The 10,805-nt window shown below is 31.4% G+C and overlaps 2 protein-coding genes across 5 annotated transcripts; both read right to left on the bottom strand.

Annotated features, from left to right (window-relative positions):
• Positions 1–960: 960 nt before the first annotated feature.
• Positions 961–5,284, bottom strand: BORCS6 (BLOC-1 related complex subunit 6). 2 transcript variants are annotated; one of them, XM_015317708.2, is made up of 4 exons: positions 5,050–5,284; positions 4,293–4,820; positions 4,062–4,222; positions 961–3,704 (listed from the first exon to the last, which is right to left on the bottom strand). In XM_015317708.2, the coding sequence occupies exons 1-4, from the start codon at positions 5,134–5,136 to the stop codon at positions 3,653–3,655; spliced, it is 828 nt and encodes a 275-aa protein (XP_015173194.1). In that variant the 5' UTR covers positions 5,137–5,284; the 3' UTR covers positions 961–3,652. The 2 variants fall into 2 exon arrangements, with proteins under 2 accessions (XP_015173194.1, XP_015173196.1); XM_015317710.2 differs by having other exon boundaries at positions 5,045–5,186.
• A 164-nt stretch (positions 5,285–5,448) lies between these two features.
• On the bottom strand, positions 5,449–10,590 carry Ipo9 (Importin 9). Of its 3 annotated transcripts, XM_089171067.1 has the most exons (14): positions 10,444–10,547; positions 9,811–9,909; positions 9,307–9,679; positions 8,997–9,230; positions 8,546–8,909; positions 8,228–8,478; positions 7,903–8,164; positions 7,488–7,807; positions 7,178–7,397; positions 6,832–7,103; positions 6,342–6,750; positions 6,021–6,169; positions 5,835–5,910; positions 5,449–5,734 (listed from the first exon to the last, which is right to left on the bottom strand). In XM_089171067.1, the coding sequence occupies exons 3-14, from the start codon at positions 9,646–9,648 to the stop codon at positions 5,523–5,525; spliced, it is 3,111 nt and encodes a 1,036-aa protein (XP_089027193.1). In that variant the 5' UTR covers positions 9,649–9,679; positions 9,811–9,909; positions 10,444–10,547; the 3' UTR covers positions 5,449–5,522. The 3 variants fall into 3 exon arrangements, with proteins under 3 accessions (XP_089027193.1, XP_089027194.1, XP_015173193.1); XM_089171068.1 differs by lacking the exon at positions 9,811–9,909 and having other exon boundaries at positions 10,444–10,590; XM_015317707.2 differs by lacking the exon at positions 10,444–10,547 and having other exon boundaries at positions 9,811–10,437.
• Positions 10,591–10,805: the final 215 nt, after the last annotated feature.

Genomic DNA, 10,805 nt, shown 5'->3' with positions numbered 1-10,805 from the left:
GAGAGCGAGAGTGAGAGAGAAAGGAAGGAAATCCGAGTAAAGGAAAAGTTAAAGGAAACATAGGAAGCGAATAGAAGAGAAAGAGCGTGAAAGGACACGAAAAGCAGGAAAGGAATAAGAACAAAGAGGCCGCAGACCCTTCCTCTAGTTCGATGCCCGACTAGCAGTCCGCACAATGCACCCTACGCTATGCACTGCTCTTTCTTTCTCTTTCTCTCTTCCCTTTTCTTCCTTTGCTGTCCTCTCGTTCCTTTTCTCGACCAGTCCCAACCTCACCGACCTGCTTCATCTCTCTCTCTCTCTCTCTCTCTCTTTCTCTCTCTTTCTTCTTCTCTTAGTATCTTTATCTCTCTTTTTCTCTGACCACAGACCGTCGTTAGTCGCACTCGTGGTTTCGGTCGTTTCTGCATTATTCCCTATCGCTTTCCCCGAATTTCATCTCTTCCTTATAATCACTTTTACTAATAATAATACTCACGCGTCTACCTTTAAAAGTAGAATTTAACGGGTCCTTTTAAATGCTCGTCAAAATTTCTTTTTAAAAGATTATCAAAAATATCGAAGTAAAAAGAAATATGAAAAGAAAGAGAGTGAGATAGAAAAGAAGGATATCAGTCTGGACGCAGGTTTTTCTCCTCAATAGAAATATTCGAGGATGGGACTGGGTAGGAAAATATAGAGAAAAAACGATGGGGAAAGAAAAATCACAGAAGGAAGGAAGGAAAGAAGGAAGGAAGGAAGGAAAGGCACTCGAGAAGCTTACGAGAAGAGAGGAAGGACCTCCTCTCCTGGCGTCTCTCGGGAAGAAGAAAAAGAAGAGAAAGAAGAGAAAGAAGAAGAAGAAGAAGGGTGTATGGGTTTGCTTCCTTTCGTCGCATTAATAAGTGTAAACCTTCGTAAAACTCCTACACACACACACACACATATATACTACACTCATTCTCTTTCTCTCTTTCTTTCTCTCTCTCTCTGAAGTTTAAGGAACCTTCAAGAACCAACCAATTAAATCGCGCTTCGCAAATTAACTTTGGTAATTATGAGTGGGCTTCGAGGACGGCGCGATGAGGAAGGGTTGGAACGAAGGTTGGATTACAAGCGAGACGGCGAAGGAGGTGGCGGCGGCGGCGGCGGGAAAAACTTCACAACTTTTCAGTCGCTTTTTATGCAACTTTTCTTGTTAAGACTGGGATTATGAAATTTTGGCCCCGGACGGGTTTCTCCTTTACCACTTGCGATGGTACTTCCTTCTCTTACGTACGTATTCCGTATATCGGACGAACCATTTTTACGACAGATGCCTGCCTGACTGCCTGCCTGATTATCGGCCGATTCTCTGAGAGAGAAAGAAAGAGAGAGAGAGAGAGAGAGAGAGATAATACGAACCACGGAAAAGATCGTTCGGTCGGAAACGCAAGATAGAAATTACCACTAATAAAGCCGATATCGAAGTTGGTTCTCCTTTATCCGAAAATTAAAAGGCGAAAGTCGATCTCGCAACTTTTCGTTCTTCGATTATATGAATTAAAAAAAAAAAAAAAGAAAAAAAGTCGATATATTGTTCTCCTCTCTCTCTCTCTCTCTATCTTTCTTGTTTAACGTGTTAAAGAACGTATTTTACATATATTCGAAGGGATAGATTGAAAAAGATGTCAAAGAGGATTTGTCTTAAAGCTTTCTTGAATAAGGAGAAACTATATAAAGAAGAAGAAGAAGAAAAAAATCAAGAAAAGGAACTACAGAGAAGAATCTTTTTTTATCTTTGTCTATCACATTGGCATACACAGTACGTAAGGACAAGCGCAAGCGCACGTGTGCGCTTCGAAAAAGGGGTCGTAACTCATTAGTTAAGGATAATGAGACGGAAGAAAAAAAAGGGACAGGCAGAAAGTAACATAAAGGAACAATGACCATGCACGCAAAGGTACGCGCGTTTATGCATATACATATATATATATAGATATATATATATATACATATTGAGAGTTCGGATACGCGATCTACGACGATGGTGAAAAACACGTGCGAGAGAGGAAAAAGAGTAAAGAAGAGATAAAAGGGACGAGGAGAAAGAAAAGGAAACGAAGATAACAGAGAGACGGTTTCTTGCCTTTTGCTGTTAGCAGCTTTCGAAAGGTGCAAAGGAGAGGAATAGAATGTAAGAGAGAGAGAGAGAGAGAGAAAGAAAAAAAAAAGAGCAAAGAGGGGTAGATATACTTCTGTCTCTTACCAAAAGAGGAAAGCTTTCGTGGTGACGAGGAGGTTTTTAATTAGCGGCCTGTGATCTGTCAAGCATTTGTAGTTTACCTTTTCCGCACCTCCGACATCACCGCAATCTTGCAATTCGTATGTTCGCACGAGCTAACCGATGCGAAAGAGTAATGTAGGATATTTGGCGATATTTGTGCGACGACGCAGTCACGTATTCACATTTGTTTCATTTTCTTTTATTATAGCTTCTTCCTCTTCTTCTTCTTCTTCTTCTTCTTTTTTTCTCGTATGATAGACAAACGTGTATCTCTGTGTTCTAAGTTCTTTCTTTTTCTCATCTTCGTTTCTCATCGAGCTTACATCCCTCGAGAAGATGCACTCGCAAGCTCCGAGTAATTTGTTAACGATAAGAAACTGCGAAAAGTCTAATGGGAAATGATCAAAGAAAACGAGAAAATGAATAACTTTGCGATCGAGTTGCGTAAAGAAAAAAAGAAAGAAAGATTGTACCTATCGTTAACGAGAATGAATATATTACATGTTTTTGTTTATTCAACAAGAATTTTCTTAAAAATAACAAGATCTATATTACCGAGGAGAAATTAGTACGGAAAAGTGTATTGACTTGACTATATCTCTTTAAAATACAGGTATTATATATATATATATATATATAGACGCGTACAACCGCATATGTAATCACTTTGGTTTTTTGAAGTTTGCACGTTGACTCTAAGGTAAAGGGCGCCAGTGAGACGATCGGGTTTCGTAAAAGCGGGTCGAGGTAAAACGGGGCAGCTATCTGCCGCACCATCTTTTATTTATAGTTGGTCATTATGTCGTCTCCTGCTCTACGACGAGTCAGCCCTTTTTTTTCTCTCTCTCTCTCTCTCTCTCTTTTTCTCTTTCCTACCTCCCTTTTTGACTATAGAGTTGACTAAGGTCAACAAGAACGTTGATGAAGATCGAGAAAAAGTTCTTTAACACGTTGAATCACGTGTAAAATAGCTCAGCATCCAGCTTGTTAAACGTACCATCATTTCAATGTACATCTATGTATATAGTTATATGGTTTATTCGTATAACAAAAAAACAATCTTATGATATAACAATTTGTACAATATTTAACAAGGATTAATCTAAAAATAAATCATATATACATACACACAGAGAGACACATATCCTGACAAATTTATGACGATGTAACGAGCATTTAATTTTAATTTAAAACAATGTATCTATCATTTGACAAATCTAATATTACCAGCTGTATAACTAATAACAATGAACATTCGATAAGTATAAAATTATTTCTTTTTTTAATTGTTTCTATGAATCTAATAAATTTTCTATGAATTTGTAAAGAACGATCGTAAAAGCATTTGAACGACAGCATCGCTTAAAAAAAGAAGAAGTTGATGTCATAAGGTGGCAACTTGTACCTTTACAAATTCATTGCGCTCTCAAACAGTTCCAGCATCCTCTTCATCTCCTTACTGAAATGCAAGTGAAACAGGTTCGGTATAGTGCGCCAACGAAGGCGAGAGACTATGCACACACAGAGGGAAATGACTGTTTGACCTATTTTAATATTTATGGAAATCGTAGCAACAAAATTAACTGAAATAGCTTTTATTTTTCAATTAAACCATGGCATCTCTGTACTTTCTTCGTTTAATCTTTCATCTCTATTAAAACTTCTTGCTTTCAAATTACTCAAAATTAATACACAAATGAATAAAAACGAAGATAACATTCGAAACGATTTATATATATATGATATAATTTAAATGTAGATATAAATAAAAATTATTCATTAAAAATAATAATAATAATAATATATAAACACTTACATTTGTTCTGCCAACTTATAAATTGGTGCCATACATTTGGATAATTCTTCACACTTAGCCATCAATTGATACATGGATTTTATATTATGATCTACGGCATCACAAGTTTTACATACAGCGTCCCTATAAGTTTCCAAACAACCAACCGTAAGTGCAGATGCCTATAAAAATTACAATTTTATATTATTACAAATTATTGAAGCCACTAAAGTAAATATAAAAATGACGTACACTGTGTAAAATAGCTGCTAGATTTTCTGTAAGAGCATCAACAGAAGTAGCTATCTTCCTCGCTTCCATTTCTAATTCATTTAATACATTATGATCCAGTAAAGGTAACTGTGGTGTTAATGCTTGCCTATATAAACAAGGCGTTGAACTTCTTGATCCTGGAAAAGAAGGGGTTTCTCCTTTTTTTGTAACCGGACTGGACAATTTAATCTTATTTTCCAAGTCTTCGGTTACAAACAAAACCATATCTCCATCCTGCATTACCGTTCCTTCTAATTGTAAGTATCCCATAGCTTTATGATAACTTGGTGGATCTAAATCCTCTTCTTCATTTGGACTAGAATCTCTACTTTTTAAATCTAATTGATCCGGTCTATTTCCACCAATTCCATTCATCTTTTCCAAACATTCTCCCAAATATTTTCCATCGATATCAGGTGATTCGATAAGTGATCTCAATTCAGAAACTGGTGGAGAAGATTGCGAATCAAATGATATTTCCGAATAAGATGCTGTCATCTCATGCATCTGAAATAATAACATTAATGAAAAAATTACATTTTTATAGAAATAACTTTGGTTCATAGGTTGAGTCAAATATGATGATAACTTTGATTTATTGAAAATTAATTTTTTTCATTAAATAAGTATTATGAACTATAAATAAAAACTAAAGAATTTAAATCTAAAATATGAAAACAAATTCGTTCTATTTTAAATTTGACATTTGACACAACCAAAAATATTCTAACCTTACTCTGTCTTCGTCGTAATCAACAGGATTCTTCTCGATTCTTGAAGTTCCCGTTGGTTTTGGCAAATTCTCACTATCTTCCAAATCCATATCTGATAATATAAACAATTAAGAATATTTATCAAATAAAAAACACTATAATCTTACGTCAAAACGATCGATTTTCCTTGTATTATTAATTTGGTTATGCATCATGCGTGCAATGCAGTGTCAAAGTGGTACATGCGCAATAACCTCTGCGCATCTTTCTATTACGCGCGGGAATATACAAATCTCACTCATAAATAACCGTAAACAACAGGATATTATTATTCTTTACGGAACATAAAAATTTATCCAAAATAGATTATAATCGTTACAAAAATGTATTAATAATATTAATAATAACAATAATAATGAAAATAAAAGTAAAAGTTACTTTAATAATTTTTTATCAAATAGAAAAATTGTATCATTATTATTGTATCCACAATCTGTTACATATATGTTGAATCAATATTTATAGTTTTCAAAACTTTGCGCTCTAGATTATTAAGACAATTAAAGTATTCAGAAAAACAATGATGAGTTGAAAAATTGCAGAGAAAATCTTTCAAGTATTGGGTCATATTTAAATTATAAATGTTATCTTGCAAAAGATCAGGATCATCTTCTTCTTCTTCATTATCATAATATTCTCCTTCTATATCTGTTTAGAAGAAAAAGAAAATGATTAATAAGTTATATGTAGACTTATTCAATTACATACAAAAGCAAATTGCAAAAAATTAGAATTAATAAAATCTTACGAAATAAACTATTTTCTTGTCCGGGATCTATAAAAATATCATTTCCATCAGTTTCGTTATCATCATCATCAGACTCTAGGAAATATAATGTTTCATATAATAAATCTAACATTTCTAATACTATTTTGGTTAACATTCGAATAAATTTAAATAATCATATTATATAATTAAAATAGATATACATACATCACTTTCTTGAGTGGCATTAAATACTTCAATAGCATTGGCTAATTCATTAATTATTAATTTAAAGATCTTAATAAGAACAGGCACAGTTGTCCATTGTAAAGGTTGCGTTTCTGCTTTACTTCTGGTCCTTACACCAGTTTCATTTCCTATGTAGAAAATATACATATATATATATATACATATATACATATACTAATTCATTTCTTTTTATCTAATTAAAAAAAAGAAATCAACAAAAAACGAAATGATCATGATAAATAAACTTTCATATTTGTTAATTTACTCTTCCTTCAAAAAATATAAAAATAGATTCCTTACCAGAAAATATTTGGTCCCCTTTTACAGTAATTTCTTTCAATCTAGAATCGTTTCGTGTAACACCATTTTCCAGTATTTTACATAACGCAAAAGTAGCTACTTTACGTTCATATCTACCGAAAAAAAGATGTTGTCTGCTAACCCATTCAGACAACACAAAGGCAAGAGCACTTTGCCCAGTAGGGCCAGGTACCGTTGATAAGAAATTCACAACAGCATCAAACTCTGAATTTATAAGGTGTGCATATATCATAATCAAACTTTGTATAACTGTTAATGTTTCGGCTCTTTGCATTTTACTAAGAACAGCTTTTAATAACAGATCAAGATTTTCTCCCAACGTATTCCCAACATGTCTTATTAAAGTTGTTACCAAACGTCCAATGAACGTTGCTGTAAATTCGCTAGACTATAAAATAAAGGGACAATATTTTCATAAACATATTTATCATAAATTAAAAAAAAAAATACCTTTATATTATAATATTACCTGAGGATTTAACAACTGTGAAATTATTCGCAAGATATATTGTAATCCAGTTTGGCCATCGCTGTCTCTGTGATTAGTAACTTGACGTGCAGCTACAGATAAATATGTACGTATCAATTCTCCTCCACTTTGTAGTGTCCCATTTTCTTCGGAATTAAGAATGCAATGACAAGCAGCAGGAAAGGCGGTTTCAATCAAAGCATTACTTAACGGTTTTGGTGAATATTGAACAAGAACTTGTAAAATATCCAAAGCTACCCCACGATTTCCCTCTAATAAAAATACAAAAATTAATATATTTCTTAAATAAATATAAATCTATCTTCGTTATCAGAAATGTTCATACCATCCTTCGTTCTATCCACTGGTGTAACTGCCATCATACTCACTAAAGTTGGTATTAAACGAGTTTGCAGAGGTTCGATGCAGTTTGGATTTTGTGTTAATTCTTTAAATATACTCTCACATGCAGACAGTATTATTGGATCGCTATTAAACTTTAAAAATACCGCAATTGTTAATGGACATATTTTATTTTCTACTGAGGCAGTAAATGCTTTATCCAACTGTAAAATTTTAACAAATATTAAAATGTTTTATGTAACATATATAAAACCCAAAAATATATATATATACAAATATGTTATTATAATTACCGATATTATTACTTGAAATGTTTCCATTACTAAGATTAGGATTTCTGTAGATGCTTGACTAGATAAATTAAACAATCCTTGAAATATATTCGGTAAATGAGATCTAATAATATTAAGAGTAGGATTATTAGCATCTGTAGTGGATATTTCACAGAACCAATATATAGCTTTAGCAGCGCTTATACGAATACATGCAGGTTGATTTTCTTGTAAACCATTAACTGTTGCTTCTAAAAATCTTGAGTTCATTTCAGGTGGCATTAATGCAGCATATCTCCCACCGACGCATAAACAACGACCAAGAAGTAATGGTGGTGCATCTATAAATAATAAGTATTATATAGAGAAAATAATAATTAACAATTACATTACACAAATTCTAAATAGAAATAGATTTAAATAATATTCTCATTACTTGAATCATTCAAATTATTTAATACAACAGTTTCCATAAATCTAATAATATCAAATTGCAATAATCCTTGCTGCTGTGTTTCTATCACTGTATCTCTTGTAATACTCAATGCTATTATGGAAGATTCATGTATTTTCCACCAATTTTCAATACTCCTATTATCACCACCGCCAACTTGCAATCTGTTTGTCGCGTCGATATGTCGCGTAATTGCTTCACAAAGCGCATTCACTCCTCTCTCTTCGAATTGTATGATAATATTCTGAGTAAAAGTAATATATAGAAATAATTTGTATTAATTCAATTACATTTTATCTGTACTTACTGATAAAAATTCCTCTGCTGATATCCTCAAGTTATAAGAGAGAAAACACTGATCTTCTTCTTCTAAAAATTGATTAGGATTACTTGTCCATAATTCGATTTGTTCATCCGTTATTTGCATAAAAATGATTGTATAGTAAAGTATATCTTGTAACAAATTGTAGACAAGGTGTGAAAATTTTTTATTTTCCATAATAGAAGTAACAAATTCAAATATAGCAATGATAAGGTTGTTAAAATTAATGATTTCACCTGAAAACAATGAAAGATTTAAAATGATTATCTGTTCAATTTTTGTATTATTATTATTATAACATACCATCAGAATCTACTTCTTTGTTATTTGTTTCTGAAATTCCATTGACTGTTTCTTCTTGATAAATTTTTGCACTTTCAATTAATGTTTCCCAAACTGGTGGTAACATTTGAGGTAAAAAGTGGGGTATATATTTAGGTAACTTTGTAACAAGGCAGTATATGGCTCTGATAATATCAGTTTTAAGTCCACTGTCATTTATTGGACCATTAGGAATGCGCAGGCACTGAACAAATTTTTCACAAAACATAGGAATAACTGGTTGCAAATATTGTTCTACAAATGCTTTATTTCCTATATTAGCTATGTGACTGGCGATGATCGTAAAAATTTCAATTGCACGTCCACGCGTTCTGATTGAATATTGCTATAAAATATATCAAGTTAAATACACACATGTTTAAATTGAGAAATAAAAAAATGAACACATTGTTAAATATTACGGTTAACTTACATTCTCGCTCTGAAAGATTCTATACATCTCTTGTAATATAACAGGACCAACATTTGGTATTTGAGTATCGGTGAGATCACGCGTAAATTCTGTTAGAACTCTCATTGCTCCATGAACAGCAAATTCACTTTCTCCACTCAAACAATTAACTAATATATCAAATAGGCCAGCCCAATTTTCAGGCCAATCCCAATGTGCTATACCAGATATTGCATATGCTACTGCTGTACGTACCTAAATCAATAGATAAATATGTTATATAAATGAAAATTAAAATATTATAATGAAGAAAGATATTATAATCGCATACCTTGCTAATAGGTTCACATAATCCTTGTGGTAATAACTCTTTTATTTTTTCTTTAGTTACTTGTTTTAATTCAGGCGGCCTAAATTTTTCAGCTAACAAATTCCAATGTGCTTCTACATACTGCTTTAAAAGTATAGATGCTAATTGTCTAATTGGTAAATGACCATTAGGATCAATCACGAATTCAGTAAGATGAATACCAAATTCTTCTGTAACTTCGAGTGCTTGAATTCTTTGTTCAGCTGCTTGTCGAATTTCTCGATGGGGAGATAAAATTCCTGTCAGTGTATCGTATAAAGCTTCCTTTAAAGAACCTTGTACATCACTCATATTTGTGCTCATTGTGAATTAGATGCTATTTATTGATTGATATCTGTAACATATTTGATACATTTATTATACAAATAAAAATCATATTTCAAAAATATTACTATTATATGCATATATGTGTGTGTATATATGTGTGTGTATACATATATAATACATATATAAATACTCTATTACCCAGGAACATAGTTTTTCTTTTATAAATTACTCTTATTTCTGTTTTACATTTATATATGTATCTTCCAGTGTTGCATCATAACTTTTATATTATCATTACTGCAAAGTAAAAAAAAAAAAAAAAAAAAACCAAAAATGTATAATGTTATTTAATTTGAATTTAATTATTTAAATATTCCCCTAAGTTATATAAGAATTTGATAACGAATAATTTTTTCCAACAATAGATATTTGACAATTACTTTAAAATACCGGGTTCATATGTTAGGTTAGAAATTCCAATAAGAGATTATATATTGCGACTATTATCTCAGTAAGTACTTCAATATAGCTATCATGATATTATTCAATGTGTAATCTTTGATATTATAATTAGATATATATAAAAAGTCTTTGATAATTATGTAGATTGTAAATGTATTGATGCAAAATAAAAAGATAAAAGAAATATTGAAACCGGTTGTAACATGTGTTCGTTTAATTTCGTGAACTTGTCATTGTACAAAGCTAAAATTAATAACTAATTATTTATATTTTACTATAAATATCTATATATATATATAATTATTATTAAACTTTATCTTTTATATTTGCAATAAGAAAAACGTTCAACTATTAAATAATGTTTAAAACCTGCGGTTCCAGCTCCACTAGAATAACACTAGAGTATTGAAGTAACATCAATTTCACCTAACTTCACCTACAGACAATATATAGGACGGTATAGGATAGTAACTTTACATTCCTCGGGGTTTCATTATAACGAAACTGAATTACCAACTGAGGGAAAATTTTGTACAATACAATATTTAATAAAAATAATATATAAGAATTTATATATATATATATATATATATATAATATTTTTCATTAACATATTTTCTAACATATTCTTATACATCACATAACCAATAAAAATACAATTCAACAAAGTTTTTTTAATATCATTTTAAATTACAAAAATTAAAATGAAATATCACAAATTATAAAACAAA

This window comes from Polistes dominula, unplaced genomic scaffold, assembly GCF_049000335.1.
Source record: "Polistes dominula isolate Pdom_NZ unplaced genomic scaffold, Pdom_raw_medaka contig_31, whole genome shotgun sequence".
NCBI lineage: Eukaryota > Metazoa > Arthropoda > Insecta > Hymenoptera > Vespidae > Polistes > Polistes dominula.
Note: the sequence above shows the minus strand (reverse complement) of the source record. Positions and strands in the feature narration are given on the sequence as shown.